The 16081-nt window shown below is 41.0% G+C and overlaps 3 protein-coding genes across 5 annotated transcripts in view; 1 reads left to right on the plus strand and 2 right to left on the minus strand.

Annotated features, from left to right (window-relative positions):
• Positions 1–212: 212 nt before the first annotated feature.
• On the minus strand, positions 213–4848 carry LOC133152387 (aromatase). Its single transcript, XM_061275936.1, has 9 exons — positions 4073–4848; positions 3831–3981; positions 3012–3166; positions 2754–2936; positions 2313–2427; positions 2131–2242; positions 1895–2057; positions 1464–1705; positions 213–626 (listed from the first exon to the last, which is right to left on the minus strand). The coding sequence occupies exons 1-9, from the start codon at positions 4266–4268 to the stop codon at positions 369–371; spliced, it is 1575 nt and encodes a 524-aa protein (XP_061131920.1). The 5' UTR covers positions 4269–4848; the 3' UTR covers positions 213–368.
• A 3309-nt stretch (positions 4849–8157) lies between these two features.
• On the plus strand, positions 8158–14241 carry gldn (gliomedin). The gene is made up of 10 exons (XM_061275935.1): positions 8158–8935; positions 9274–9325; positions 9402–9419; positions 9497–9595; positions 10322–10441; positions 10505–10621; positions 10794–10877; positions 11472–11597; positions 11672–11822; positions 12330–14241. The coding sequence occupies exons 1-10, from the start codon at positions 8336–8338 to the stop codon at positions 12793–12795; spliced, it is 1833 nt and encodes a 610-aa protein (XP_061131919.1). The 5' UTR covers positions 8158–8335; the 3' UTR covers positions 12796–14241.
• Positions 14211–16081, minus strand: part of dmxl2 (Dmx-like 2) — a 28631-nt gene continuing 26760 nt past the window's right edge. For all 3 annotated transcript variants that reach the window (XM_061275933.1, XM_061275932.1, XM_061275931.1), the window contains one exon: positions 14211–16007. In XM_061275933.1, the coding sequence (XP_061131917.1) occupies positions 15798–16007 (210 nt within the window). In that variant the 3' untranslated portion in view covers positions 14211–15797. The remainder of the gene's footprint in view (positions 16008–16081) is intronic.

A 16081-nucleotide genomic window follows, 5' to 3' on the forward strand; every position in this document is an offset into this window, starting at 1 on the left:
TACCTTCAACAGGATGAAAACAGTGTTTCACATTTTTCACATTATTGTCATTCATCCTCAACATACGACTATAATGCGGCAAAACAACAGACAACAACTTATTCAGTAATAATTTATTGAAAGTGAAAAATATAACAATAATATACAGTTTAATATAAGATAGTGATACATGTTACTAAAACAGCACAATTAAGTTCTGTACAGCCATGCAACAGTAAAACACATAGTAGCTCAATTTATGTAATATATCCACTTGGCAATTGTTTACATTAAATAAGATGAACTCATTGAATAAGTAAGCAATATTATACTGTACTTATGTAGTCACTATATAAATGTCTGGAAACGGAAAAGGCAACCAAAAAGTCTCAACGAGGGTCCCAGTGTCCTCTCTTTCTGGGTAAGAAAGTCATGGCGAGACTTTGGCTGTCCTGCTGATGCGCAACAGGCTGCTGGGAGAGGTTGTTGGTCTGCTGGAGGCAGTCCAGAGTCAAACCCTCATGAGGGAACACGCAATACTGAGAGAGCAGCGTCGCCAAGATTGATTTCATCATGAGCAAAGCAACGTGTTTGCCTACACATGCTCGAGGGCCCGATCCGAATGGCTGGAAGTAACGACGTGGCGCCTGAAGAAGGAAAGCCACTTGAAAGTTATCAAAGAAATCAGTCTAGTTTTATTTCCAGCCAAACCTTGCTTATTCACGATTTAGCATTTGCAAATTTTTTTCCCGACCTTCCTTCCTTTCCTCAGTTTGTAAAAGTGTATTGTAGCAGCTCGGAGCCAAGGTACTATGTTGACATGAGCTGAGAAGTTTGTTTGGACAAAAGTTGTGCTTTGATGCCATCTCGCAGATTGTTGATACCATGGAATTGTGTTGTTGAGGAGCTTCATTTCGAGTTGTACCCAAACTTCACCCAATTTTACCCACCTTTATTTATTTATTTATTTATTTATTTATTTATTTATTTATTTATTTATTTATTTATTTATTTATTTATTTATTTATTTATTTATTTATTTATTTATTTATTTATTTATTTATTTATTTATTTATTTATTTATTTATTTATTTTCCCCTCCTGCCATAGTTCATTAGCACCTGAATATCACAAGATGGCAGCAAAGCACTACTTAACTCACAAAGATCCTCGTTAACTCACTTCACAAGCTGCAAAACGGTAGTAAAGCGCTACTTTTGTCAAAACGAGCTTTTCAGCTCACGTCAAGATGGCACATGTGATATTATTATTACTACTTTTGAATACTTTCTGTAGGAGTTCACTGAATTGTGGAATCTTTCCATTGGACCAAAATATGAAACTCAATAACTTCAATTAAGAAAAAGAGGGAGAAAAGCAAAAGATGGTGTCAGTTTTGTTTCTGGTAAAGTGCAGATATTAAGATGGGTTTTGTCCCTATGAACACATTTGTATTGTAACTCAAGAGAAAAATGTCTACTTACATTCTTTTCAAAGTTTTGTAGATTCAACTCGTTGGGTTTGGGGAAGAACTCTGTGCGATGCATGCGGCCGGTGTTCAGAATGATATTTGTGCCCTTTGGGACACGGTAGCCATCAATGATGTCGTCACACAGTGCACGCCGCATGGTGAAGTCCACCACAGGGTGGAAGCGCAAGCATTCATTGATGAAGCTCTCCAGAACTTGCAGCTTGTGAAGGTCATCATTTCGCAGGGGTCGCTCACCTAAAAGCAAACAAATCACGAGTTCAAGACTGATATTTTGACATATTGGCATTGGGGTGTGCTGCGTGTGGGGAAAATAACAGCACACAACTATGCCACATATATCTCAAGCATTCTACAATCAATGTTAATCAAATAATTATGACAAAAAAGAAAACGCGTGCACGCACGCACACTGCCAATCCTTACCCATGACGCTGTCTATTTCCTGGAGCAGCTGCAGCTCCACATGTGGATGCTGTTTGAGAAGCAGCAGCATGAAGAAGAGGCTGACCGAAAGAGTGTCCGGTGCGGCGATCACCATTTCCAGCACGCACTGAGTCACGTTCTCAGCGGAAAGCTCGCCACGGTTCTAAAACCAAATGATTATAGTGAATACTTTTTTTGTCCTAGCGTGGTGGACGGGTCAAATGTTTTTGTCCAACCTGTGTGAATATGAGCTCGGCAGTAAAGTTGATGTTGTCTAGTTTCTCCGCTTGCTCCACTTCTCTTCTTTTATGCTCCACGAGGTCCTCAATGGCATGTTGGAGCTCCTGGCTGGAAAGTGAAAGATAATGTGAACACTGGTGTGGATTTTGATGGATTCTAGTCCGATCACGGGACTTACGCTGCCGACTTGTGCCTTTGGTGAATCCAGTCAAACTTAAAGTAGACGTCAGGTTTGATCAGGACTGTCTGCCATGTCTCAAAATACTTTAAAATCTTCTGCATCAGCTCCTTCTCTGGACAACAATGCAATGTTAGAGAGGCTTGTTTCATCTAAATAAGTGTTAAACAATCTAATAAAAATCTACTTCAGGTGTCTTGCTAAATGGGTTTGTTCCTTTATTTTGTCTGATATTCTGTGTTAAATTTGAAATCTTTTTATCTATTTCATCCTTTTTGGGACTCAAATGGCCCGTGATCATTATGGTGGAGCTGGAGGATTTTTATGAAGCTGTTTACTGTTACGCAAAACGTCTATTTCAGTCGGCCATCGCCTTTTGTTCTGTCAATAAATCAAAAACCACCATATGGCCCAGGGCCATGACAACAATATTCCACTTACCATTGAAGGGCACATCCAAGAAGAGTCTATTGGAGATGTCGACCACAGTGCAGCGCAACAGATTGAGGACATCCACGTTTGTCAGCCCGTCTCCTCCCACAGCCTTCCTCAAGTGCTCCAGGTGGTTCTGCGTGGAAGACACGCACACCTCCAAGGTCTGGTGAAGGCCCGGCCCCGTCAAGGCTGCAACAAAATGTTAAAGTTCTTCAACTCCTTTGCTAGCTGCTTATCAACTCAATCGACGTGTAATGGTTTTACCTTTGGTGAAATAGGTACGTATTTTTTTCCACTGGGTGACATTGTTGTTAAATATAATCCCTCTCTCATTCATCCCGATGCAGCTCAGTCCTAATTTGCTGCCAAACCGTGAGATGTAATGTCCATGCTTTAAAACGTGGTGCACTGCCGATGCTCTGATGAAGATAATAGAAATGTTAGGGTCAAAATGGGCAGGAATTCAATTAAAAAAATTGAACGTTGCCTATCATATTAAATATTTTTCAGCAGAATCCTGATTAGAACCAGATTTTGGTTGTCATGCAAAAAGATTTGCATATATTTATTTTTGTAAGTGTTGTTCCTTAGCTAAATAGCACAACTGCCAATGTTTTTTTAATGTACGGTCCCAATATAACTAAATAAGATATTAATGTGCTTGGTAAAAACAGTGTGTGTTTTCCGCTTTATCCTGCATGAATTGATTCACAGTTATCTAGGTCAATGTTTTCCAGCCAGGAGGTACCCGCAGGGGTATGGAGCAGCACACTGCAGTGGATGATGTTCATTTTCATGAATCAAGTTGAATCAAGGCAAATAAACTGGTTTTGTTTGAATTTGTTGTGTTTCTGCTTGTTTGGCAAAAAATGTTCAATTATGGTTCATTCCATTACTTGAATATGAAACCTTTACATTTAATTATCTTCCACTCCCGGTTTATTGCCCGTAATTCCCATGCAAAAATTTCTAGCAGAAAACATTTCTAAAATTCTCCCAGATTATTTTCTCATGACATAATAATAATATTGCATTTTACGATGTGAATCATTGACCTTTTCAGAATTAAGTTGAAGACCCAACCTGCTGAGAATGAGCGTCTCTTCTCCATCAATCCAAACTCTGACAATGTCACCATACTTGTCGTTGTAGTAATTGCTGGCTGTGCCTATGCCCGTCCAAATAAATCTCAGGTATGACAGAAGCGGCCCCAATCCCAGGCAAAAATATGGACCTGTAGAAAAGTAACATAAAGAAAAGTAACTTACTGACAAATGGCTGGGAAAGACACGAGTCATTTTAGGACTCTGTTCCAGATGACCCACCTGGTACTCGACGCTTGTCCGTGTGCCCGCAAGCAACCAGCAGCAGGCAGATGAGTAAAAGCAAACTTCTGGTTGCCACGGAAATCCCAATTGATGCCCCCACGGTTGCATTCCGGGAAGCAGGGGCCAGTTCCGCCGCCATCGCTTCCAAGTCTACCACAGTCGTGGTCCGTTCACAAGCAGACATCAGCTCCATAAGAAGGTCGATGAAAATAAGACGGACACAAATGCTGCAATGAAGCTGCACAAGCACAAGCGCTTCTTCTTTATAGGCTGTCGACTTGGGTTATGAGCCAGGTCAGGGCAACGTAAAAGCCACAACATGAGTGGGGAAAAAGTAAACAATACACTTGTAACCTTGAGGCTTGGATTGAGGCCCGTGTCCTTGCGCATACGCTACAGTGCAGTATCTGACAGTTCGCTGATGAGACGTTGCACTCGCCTCCTTTGAACATCAAATGATTCTGATTTTCTCTGGGGTCGAGGTCTGAACACTCGCAAGGCCACTCAATGTCTTTGAAATGCTTTGAGGGAGCCACTCCTTCATTGTTAGGTTTATGATTATTGTCATGCTGGAAGACCTGCAGCCACATTTCATCTTCGATGCTTTCATTGATGCAAGAAAGTTTTGCCTCAAAATCTCACATGGGACCACCACCATGCCTTACAATGAGTTGAATTGGTGCCAAACATTTTGATATTTTCCAGCTCCTCTTCTGGATCATGCATATGCTCTCTGGAAAATGGTCCTGGACACGTCTGGCACTGTAGAATTTGATTCCCTGTCAAGAAAAGAAATCTGGGGATTGGGGCGGTCAGTCATTAAAATCAGGCAGAGATCTTAAAGCTTCGATGTGACTCAGAAGATGCGCCTAGAGGCCCTCACCAAGAGGTCAAGGAGCCCTCAAGAGTTATGGAGAGTAACTCCTTAATCCACCTGCATTGGGAGGGAGTTTACAGTTAAGGAATATCTAGCGGGGAAGGTGGAAAAGACAAGAACTGTCCGTAAAAGTTTGGAAGCCATTGGAGGCAGGGGAGTGCCAAACAAATCAACATAGCCATACTTAAAAGAAGCCGAAGAGGTGGGAGTTAGCCAGATTGAATTTTCTAAAGAGCTCAGACAAGGACATAAAAGTTCCTTGATTGTAAAAGGTCTGTGAGTTTTGCGATACTTTTGTTGTGCCAAGCCCGCAAGGTCCGTGCACGAAGGCAAAAGTAAATGGTTGTTTACAGAGTCTAGGCAGGGGAAAGAGGGGGCCTGGCCCCCTCAAATAAATGTTGTGCTCCCTCAAACTAAATCCCCCAAACTATATTACATTTTATATATTTTAATTATCTCATGCATCTCTCCTCTGCTCCAATTAACGTCAAAACGTCCAAATTGCTTGAGCTATGAAATATGAAATGTACTATATGTGATTTGGACCAAACAATAACTAACCCATCCATCATCTGAATCTAATGTGTAAGCGCCGATCGTGGCGCAAAGCAGGTTAGAAGCGTGTGTGTTTGCATTGATGCATTCAAGCCATGCATGTGCGCATGCATGCAGTTGTTTATAGGGTAATAATAATTGGGCCGCCCACGCATTCTTGCGCCCCCCCTAAAGAGGCAACATCCAGATCATTGCCAAAAATTAATGGAACATAGAGTTGTTCATTGAAATGTGTCCATATCTAATATTTATTTATATTAATATTAATATTGAAAGAGTAACAGCAAAGAGTGACAAAGCCTTTGCTGTTTGGAGGAAAATGCCTTTGTTTTGTTGTGTATAAGTCCGCCATCGCCCACTCTCGTCCAAGAATGTGTTGTGTTCAAGCGGTTGACTGTGTGCTGAGACCCTGATGTGATGGCAGCATTCCGCATGATGTCAGAGACCCAGATTGTTTTGCATGATCAACCAATGCTCCTTATGAGCAGATGTTACTATAACCTCCCCTTTTTGTCTTGAGGGGTCAACAAGCACATTTAACAGGAAATTGCTATACATATATCAACATTGAACTATTTTTTTGCACAATAACCCACAAATTGATTTTTTAAATTACCGTAATTTCCCGGACTACGAGGCCAAGGTTCATAATTATTGAGATAGGCCACATGATGCGGAAAAGCACTGCTTTCCAAAAGTGAAAAGTTCACGTCAACGTACAGTCGTTCCTTGACGCAAATGAAAAAAAGCATGTCATAACAATAACGCATCTGTGAAGCATTTAAAATATAAATATAAAGACTTTTGTCCTTGTCTGGAGGAGCAAAGCGTGACATCATAGCTTAGTGTTTGAAAGAAGATAAGGCCGACAGCTGCATCTCAGGAAGACTGGAGGAGGGCCCATCGCAGGACCTGCACTGTGAACTGTACTTGTATTAGTTAGCTACACTTCATGGATAAACCATGTGAGATGAATTTCATCATCCATTATCATCCATCCATTTTCTTTAGCCCTTGTCCTCATTGGGGTCAAGAGTGAGTGAGAGCACATCTACACAAATAAAAATGATTCATTTCTTTCGTATTTTCCCCTTTTTCTTCCAGTAATTCTGTCCAGGAGTCTCAATACTATTGTCCACATTGTATCCTTAAAGTGCACTCATTTATAGATCCACTTTATGATGCATGATGTGCACCTTGCCCGGGATACGCACGCGACCACAGCGTGTTATGGTTGCTCTTTTATATGTTTTTGCCCCCAGCCTCAACTGTCCTGAAGCACCATGAATAAAAGGCAGAAAAGAAGAGAGCTCTTAATGCAGCATGTGTGTACACACGTGCTGGAGGGATTCAAGCTGGTCAACAACTCTCTGTCGGTGACCCACAGCTTCAGGCTAGAACTCTGCTCCTTGAAATCCAGAACCTGAAACCAACTGGAATCTTGCACTCGAAGCTGTATGTGCACAGTATGTGAGTACTTTTATTATAGCAGCAAAAGATTGGGATGTCTTTAACCCTTAACAATTGGTCCAAATTTGTCCTCATATTCCTCTGATCTATCCGTCCGTCTTGAATCATGAGGTTCAAGTCAGGATCATTCATTCACATAGTTTAAATAGCTCTCAGTCTGTACTGCAGGCAACAGGAAGTAGCCGCTTTTTCACTGTCAAGGATGCATTCAAGGCCTCCAGCAGCTATGGCAGACCTGTCATTTTCCCACAGAAACGTCACTTTTACGTTCCAAATGGAAGCAATTGAAATAGGTCATTGTCACAGTTAGTGGATGGAGGCTGCATAAATGTAAGGCGGGGGGGGGCATGGCTTGCTGGAGGAGAGGTCATGAACTGACTTGTGGAAAAGTCCACTGCAATTTTACATTGACGGGATGTGAGTTTTCTTTCGTTCTACTGATATAATTCATTCAGCATCATTAAGAACACACTCAGTTTGAGTGAGACAACTGTCAAAGTAATACTTTCATCCTAATCGACAATGGTTGATTCCAGTTCCAACCTTTTCTGTTCACCTTGACTGAAAGCAAAGCTCACTCCCCTTAGACTGAATCAAAAGAAATAGTATGATCTAAATAGTTGAGATGTTGAAATGTCTTGGTTTTAAGTGGTTATCATTTCTTGGGTGGGAAAGGCAGAGAAGCAAATGTTGAAGAAAGGGAGGAAAAAGAAGGAGGATGAGGTAGTTCATAAGGGAAGTAATCAAGGTAAAAGAAAATGAAATAAGATTCAATCACGGAAAGCATAAGAAAAGGAGATCAAGTGGTTAGCAAGTGTGCCTCGCAATTCTTGGTTTTGGTCTGAATCTCAGATCGGAAGCAAGGAAGAAAGTAAGGGGACAAAAATGGGTTGTTAATGATTTAGGAAGGGAAAGAAGTATTATTGGGAAAAAAAAAAAAGATTGTGGGGGAAAAAAAAAAAGGTCCACGGTCTTGAATGAACTATAAATCATAGCATTACTCTGCATGTTCCACTAGAATGTACAATATGCAAGTGCTTTCATGTGTGTCTGCCCACGGCGATGCTCTAGAATGGACTGTGCTGAATATAAATCAGGTGACTGAACAGGCGGGGGTTTCTTCCCAGACAGGCCCAGAAGATTGTGTCATGCCCACTCCTACATAACTGGTTTGCATGTACTCACACACATATACACACACACCCACTTGGCGACTGGGGAGCAGCACAACAGGCGCTGTATTTACCAGCCAGCCTTCACATAATCCAGACTGATTTTCTGCTTAGCCCCTTTGGAGTGCTCATCTCATTTGTGGTAAGGAAGGACTACTTTGTTGTGGCTTTAAATATTTCTTACCGATGCTGAGTTGTACGGGTGACTCCAAGAGAAGAGCTGGGGACACGGTAACCATGTGGATCCCGACCCCCAGTATGACTCGCCCTCAGCGGCTGGTGCTCTACGGGACGTGCGTGCTGGCCTTGTTAAACTCTGTGGGCCTCCTGGTGCTTCTGGTCCAGCAGAATCAACAGCATGTCCTTCAGGAGCAGATGGAGGCCAGCCTGAGCCAGGTGGAGCAAAGCTCAGTGGTGGAGTTTCTCCAAGAGATGCCCAGAGAACGAGCTCAGAGGATTGTTGGCAAACCGCGGTATCAATACTCCAGAAACAAGAGGAGTGATGCGCTCGAGCTGGAGGAGGAGCAGGAGAAGGCATTTGAAGGGACACAAGAGAAGGAGGTAGGGATGGATGAGGAGCAAGGGATAGAACAGGAACTGGAGACGGAGCTTCACCAAGGGGAAGACGTGGAGACCAGCCAGCAGGAGGTCAGCCAGGAAGTTGGGCAGGAAACTGAGTTGAAACCCAGGCACAATCGAAAACACAAGCATCATCATAACCATCGTTACCAAAAGGAGGGCGTGCACGATGACATGATGACGATGCTCACGTACTCCATGGTGCCGGTAAGATGACATACAACTGGATGGATGAATGAATTAGAGAACAATTTTTATGTTATTACTGATATAGAAATATTTGGAGAAAAACTAATAATTTTTTGTGTGTAAAAACAAAAAAGAAATTATCAAAATAAACCGTTTAACATGTTTTCCTGTTTTTTTTTTTTTTAACTTCATGGAGATAAAAAAAAGTAATTTCATATAAAATTTTAACGTGATAGCACATATTTTGTTTCAGTTATAAGACATGTTGATGATACCATTGTATTAAAATTGTAAATACACTTCTAGCTACAGCCTTATTCCCTCTTAAATGAAATCTTCTTTTCTTTCCCTACTAGATTAAATTGTTGATCGACATTTGTAACAGCACCAAAGGAGTCTGCTTAGCCGGTACAGTCTGACCCATACGTACATACTTTTTATTCACCCTTCATATAGTCTAACATTCCTCAACTGTTTGTTACAGGGCCCCCAGGACCACCAGGTATGTGGCATGCACGTAAAGTATATTGCGTGTGCACACTCCCGTTCAGAGCCCAACATTGTTTTGTGTTACTTTAGGTTTGCCCGGTGCAGACGGCATGCCTGGCATTAATGGAACGGATGGCATTCCTGGGGTGAATGGGCTTCCCGGAGCTGATGGTAAACGAGGGAAAAGAGGTAAGGGTGAGGTGTTAGTATTAGGCCTTGGGTAATCGGCCCATCAACATTATGTCCCTGTAACCTACATTAGGCTAAAGACCTATCATAAATGAATGAATTATCCAACCGTGACTGTCACGCTGACCTTTATTTTCCTTTTACGTTTCACGTAATAAAGGTCACGTCAGACTTGCAATCGATAACTGCTTCATTATGTGTTGCTAGAACAAGCTTATGTTAGTTAGTTAGTTAGTTAGTTGGAGAAGCTTTAACAAGTGTGAGTTTAACCGAGTTGTAATTACAGTTTTGAGGAACCAATTTTTGTGGTCGATTAGAATTAGACACTTATTTTTCCCTTGCCCTAATATTTACACACCAGGTTATATTCGAGTATCTGGTGACCATCTGAATGAAGGATTTCTGAATCTATCATCAGTAAAACAAAAATCTAAATGACCTCATGAGGTCATAAAATATACAGATGTAGCCCAATCCTGACAAATCCATGAATTGTTGCAAACAGTTTTGGATGAGTGTTGTTTTGTTGAGTTTGAGGGATTACATGATGAGCGATAGGTTTATTTTGGAACAAAGGAAACTGCTTTGGTGTATGTCAGAGTTTCTGGTATGAGTGAGAGACTTTTTTTGGGGGCTTGAGTGAGAGGTGAATATTATTTTAGGCTCATACGGTAAGTTTAAGAATAGTGTTGAAAGCATTAACACTGTCTTGGTCGTCGGTCATAGGTGAAAAAGGAGAGCCGGGAGAAAGGGGAGAACAAGGAGAGCCGGGAGAAAAGGGAGAGCAAGGAGAGCCTGGCCTACCTGGAGAGGATGGTCAACCGTCCAACGATGTCATCATTGAGGGTGAGTCGCGACGTGTTGTTGTCACTTATCATGATCCCTGAGCTCTTGAATCTTTTTGTGCAGGTCCTCCTGGCCCTCCCGGGCCCCCTGGACCCGTGGGTCCTTCTGGACCTCCAGGACCTCAGGGGCCCACAAGAACGAGGCACCACAGAGCACACCTGCAAGCATCTCAGACCATGGGTGAGGGGAAATAGATGACGAATGGGTGGATATAGACAGACAGAAAGACAGACAGGCAGATATACAGACAGAACTAGACAGATTGATGGAAAGATCATTTTAGGGGGTGCTTAAGAGCTATTTGCCATTTTAAATAGGACTCTTTAATTCCTCTTCTTAATGCTTCTTCTAGAACAATTGTACTCAATTCCAAATGATGATACTTCGTTTGTGAAGACAACTGGGAACCTCCACGAGAAGGCATCAAGGAGGAACGGTGCGTTCAAACCAGGGTTGTAACAATTTGGGATCTTTCATTGTAGTACAATCTATACTTTGTTTTTTTGTTTTTTTTAGTAAAACCAAAATATTTCAGATCAACCTCAAAAGCCTATGTATGAAATTAATTGACAAAGAAAAAAAAAAAGACATCAAAACAAGCACAGTTATTTCTTGAAACCAGGGTCAGATTAATGACTCGCCTGATTTGATCGGCCATGATTAGTTTTTTTTTAAATCAGCAAAAATCCCCAGATTTGTGTCAAGATTTTTTTTTTTACACAGCAACACATGAGACAAAACAATAATATTCACCCCCCTTCCCAAAATAGTGGATGATTTTTCTTTGTTAGAATCTTAAATACTACTAAAGGACAAAGTAATGTCAAACTGTCAAAGGTGCTGTCTGTAATTGTAGTTACTGTAGAAATACTAACTGGACCAAAAAAAAAAAGTTATTGTATTCATCACAAACATTTTCAATGAATCTGCTGATTAATCGGTAATTTGGAATTAGAATCTGGATTTTTGTAAAAGCAAACTTCATATCTATTGGGCTCCACTTGTAACTTTCATTTTGTTGTCCCCTTAGAGTGCCTGATAAAATCTCTGATCAACCCAAGAAATGTGTCAAAGATGGAGAGCACATTTGGAACATGGATGAAGGACACTGCCGTGCTCAACGACGAACGCGTATGGGTGGCAGAACACTTTTCGGGTCGGTTGGACTTTGTTGACCTCGCAGTTGACCAGATATGCTTTGAACAAGAAATAGTAACTGTTTGCTCACAGGTCGTATGCTGAAGGAGTATCAGAGTATTGCAGCGTTGCAATACAACAACAGTGACCTGGTGAATGTTCGAAAGTTCTACCAGGGGTGCGGTCACGCAGTACACAATGGGTCCTTCTACTATCAGATTGCTGGCACATCCAGCATCGCCAGGTAAGCAATGCCACACAAACTCATGGAAAGCCATTTGAACTCTTATTCCAGATCATACTAGTAGTGATGGGAAAATGAAGCTTCAAATTTGCTTAATGAAACAATTGTATTTTTCGACTCCTCTGGATGGCATAATTGGTTTGAATAAAGTTCAAGGAATGCCAAGTCAGTACTTACAGTCTAGGGTTGAACAAATAATGGCATCTTGAGGATTAGAAAAGGACAACTGCTTCATGAAGTATGAATTTGAAGCTTCATTTTCCCCATCAAACTGTGCACAGCACATCAAATAAATGTGATTTAAGCGTGTTATTGTTCAGACTGAGTATAATATTACGGTGGATTAAAATAACATTAAACATGACATTTTAGTGTATTGATGAAGACTTACACCTGTGTTTTTAAGTCATTTTGGATGTACTTTGTGAGCTGAATATTACTTAAGGCTTTAAAAAATGAGAAGCACTGATGTTTAATGCACACTCAACGAGTTGTGTTTCGTGACAGATTTGATTTGGACACAAAGAAGCTTCGCACACTCATTGTAGATAACGCTCTCTATCACAACCTGGCTTATCTGCTGCATAACTCCAAGACCTACTTCAAACTGGCAGCGGATGAGAATGGTCTGTGGCTGATTTACGCCTCCAATGTGGATGAGAGCATCGTGGTAGCCCAACTGGACCAGAAGAGCTTCTCCATCACCTCCTATATCAACACCACCTATCCCCGCATTAAGGCTGGCAACGCCTTCATCGCCTGCGGGGTTCTGTACGTTACGGACACCAAGGACGCCAGGGTCACCTTTGCGTATGACCTGCTGAAGGGCAAACCAGTTAATGTAACCTTTGACCTGAGGCCTCCGGGTGGAGTGCTGGCTATGCTCTCCTATAGCCCCAAAGACAGACATCTGTATGTGTGGGACAACAACTACGTCAAACTCTATGTTGTCCACTTCCTCTCTGATGAGTGACATGCAACACAGCTGATAATCAAACTCCTGATTTTTTAAAACTATTTTCGAAGCATATAGTTAGCTTTTGGAAAAGATTTACATGAAATCTTCTATAGGGGATTAGGACCAGGGATGCAATATATGCAAACTAATCACTGAATTAAGTGTTCCAACCATACATAATGGGACTGTGTCTTAAACCAGTATACAGTGGCACAAACAATAAATTATAGGGGGCTTGAGATATGAGTGACTTGATTTTTCCGAAATACGCACAGTCGTTGGGCTGCTTTTTTTTTTTCTTTGACCCGCAAACTAAAATTCTAAGTAGATACGAGTGCTGTATGGTTGAAGATTACTGTTGAATGGTTCAAATCAGAGGATTTTGACAATTTGAAGTTAAATTGCTCTAAACGATGACTGAAATAGTTGTTGATGAATCTAATAGTCGATTAGTTGTCACAAATAATTGATTCATTTTGAACACCTCTATGACCAATGCTGCGTTTGTTGCAGTGTTTGACTGTGTGAGTGAGAGGAAACAACAGGAGCGTTGCTGATAAACTGAGACGGATTGTACCAGTAAACTATTTATTTAATCCTCATTAGCTGGCAAACTATTCCCATACACACTTCTGGGTGTATTGCTCAAAGGAGCCGGCCTGCTTCCCCACCACAAATGCACACTCCCCACATATCCATGTCACACACACACTAAAATATTTGAGTGTAATTTTCCTGATTCATGGCAAAAATCTAAATTTAGTTGTGCAGGCTGCAAAATAAAAATGGCATTCCCATTCATTTCAATGGCTAAAGTTTATTTGAGAGTGTGGATATGAAATCTCTCAGGGCACCACTGGAGTACAAAAACAGTTCTGTTGTATTGAAGTTGAACGAATTTTCATTTAATCTTTCAATATTTATTTAGGTGCAATTTTTATCTAACTACCCTCCCAATGTTTGAGTGTTACTGTTTTAAATTTTGTGTAATGTGTCTTGCAATAATATAGAATGCAATTTTTAGGTAATAAAACCCCCACTTCTTTTTTTGATCAACACCTAGCAGCTACTATATATTAAGGTGGTACTTGATATAAAATGTTCAAGCACCACTGTCAAGAACAATCATGATTTGTTTAAAAAGTACAGAGTGTTGTATTTAAATCCCAATCTCAGTGTTTGTTAGGTAGATGGACATTCATGCGTTACTAACATATTTTTTCACAATTTATATCAAACAAAGAATCATTTATACCAAGTTTTTTTAAACTATGTCTTGCATGCTATTATCTATATGTATTTGACGTCTTTCTTTATATCCTGACCTGTACATAATGTATACAATAGTGATTTGTGATGGAGCAGAACTGGAACATTATTTCAAGGGACAGGAAACATCGACATAATGACAACATTGCCAAATCCCCAGATGAAATAAAAATAATTTATTCACTTTACAAAGGTAAATCTCACACCATGACCTGTTCTTTCTTTCTGGCATCAGTGCCTTTGCAAGCACCTGCCCGTGATAGTTTGTGTTGCCGTGCATGCATACACACTTATATACACACACACACACACCAGACACCAGTAGGGTCACTGGTAGAACACATACAATACACATAGTGGGCGGAAATACGGGAGAAAAACACAAAATCTGTTTAATAAATACCTAACGTACACCTAACAAAAGTTACAGCTAATTCAGCCAGTATGATACAAACCAAAAATAAAGAAATGCTTTTATGTTTGTACACGCTGCTGGGATACTTCATATGTATATATATATATATAGATATTTATATCATTTATATATTTAAACTATTTCAAACATTTGACTACTAGGCCAAATAAAGCCAGACATTCATTTGTACTTAACAGTTTCTTCTTCAATAACCTACCGGTATTTGAGATAAATCCTTTTAGTGTATCTATTCTTTATGGTTGAACAGTAAAAACAACTACTGAGATAACACTTTAAAACAATAGACTGTGTTGCACGTCTCCCAGTCAAGTCAGATACAGTAAAACCCCTTACATTCCTAAAATAAAAGGCATTAAGTTAAACACAGGAATTGTCAACCAAACAAACACATCAATAAATAATAAAATTCAATTATTAGAAAAAAAAAAAACCTAAAACAGATGTCAACATCATCTTGTGCAAAAAAATATACCAGAAGTAATCTTTCGTGTTTCCGCCGTGGGTGACTGATTATGGGGCAAGACAGATGAAACCATTGAAATCACAGTCACGAGAGTAAAACATCATCTTCCCAACAGGAATGTTCTAGCAGTGAGGCTGCCGCACAAACAGGCAATTGAGGGCAGGTGGGCGGGCGGGCACACACAGCAGAGTCACCACACGCGCGCTAACACGCACACAAGGCCAGACCAGGACAGGTCAGTGTCTGCGAAAGTGGGGGATCACTACAGGAGCAATGCAGCATAAACTCTTCCATAAGGGCTGAGAAAAAGCCAGGCATAAAAGGAGGGAGGAGTGGAAACAAAAATTCAAACTAAAATGTTGATTCACACTTTGGATACCACTGACTTAATAACAAACCACAGTGCTGCTTACAGTAGATGCTAAGAGAGAGTTCAGCTGTGGGCACAAAATGACGACAGTTACACACGTTTCTTTAAAAAGATTTGCCAGAGTACTTTTAACAGAGCACTATCAATAGACCTGTGATTGCACCGCGTAACGAGAACAGGACATGCATAGCTTCCCTAGGGACACCTTCTAAGAGTAGAGATTCTTCAATAAAATGACAATAAATCTAGCTTTAAAATCAAGTATGTTACCTTATGCTTGATACTTTTGCTCGTAGCCTTTGGGAAAAACACATATTTGCAGCTCCGTTTGTCACTCAAAGGTGAACTTATGAACACGCTGAAAGATGCCCAAGTACAGCAATCTTTTGACCAGCTCATCTATTAGTCTAAGTGTTGGTGATTACCCCCCCCCCCCCCCTCTTTCTAGTTCCTCTTTGGACTTCTAAAGTGGAAGAAACTTACAGGATGTCAACTAAGCTGCTGGGGATATTGTAGCGGTCGGGGAGGACCCTCATCTTCAGGGTGCCGTCCGCCCCGCAAGTGAATATGCGATTACTGGGACGTGTTTCCACCTGCATGACGCCGGCGCCGATGTTGCGGAAGATGGATTGTTTGGCGTGCTCACTGCCGAAGGAGTGCATCAGCCCGTGGCCAGCCAGCTTCCACACCTGGAGAAAGATGCAATCCATACAATTAGTTTATCAAATGCATTCTCCTAATTGAAATGCAATCCCCCCCCCCC

This window comes from Syngnathus typhle, linkage group LG4, assembly GCF_033458585.1.
Source record: "Syngnathus typhle isolate RoL2023-S1 ecotype Sweden linkage group LG4, RoL_Styp_1.0, whole genome shotgun sequence".
In the NCBI taxonomy this organism is placed as follows: Eukaryota; Metazoa; Chordata; class Actinopteri; order Syngnathiformes; family Syngnathidae; genus Syngnathus; species Syngnathus typhle.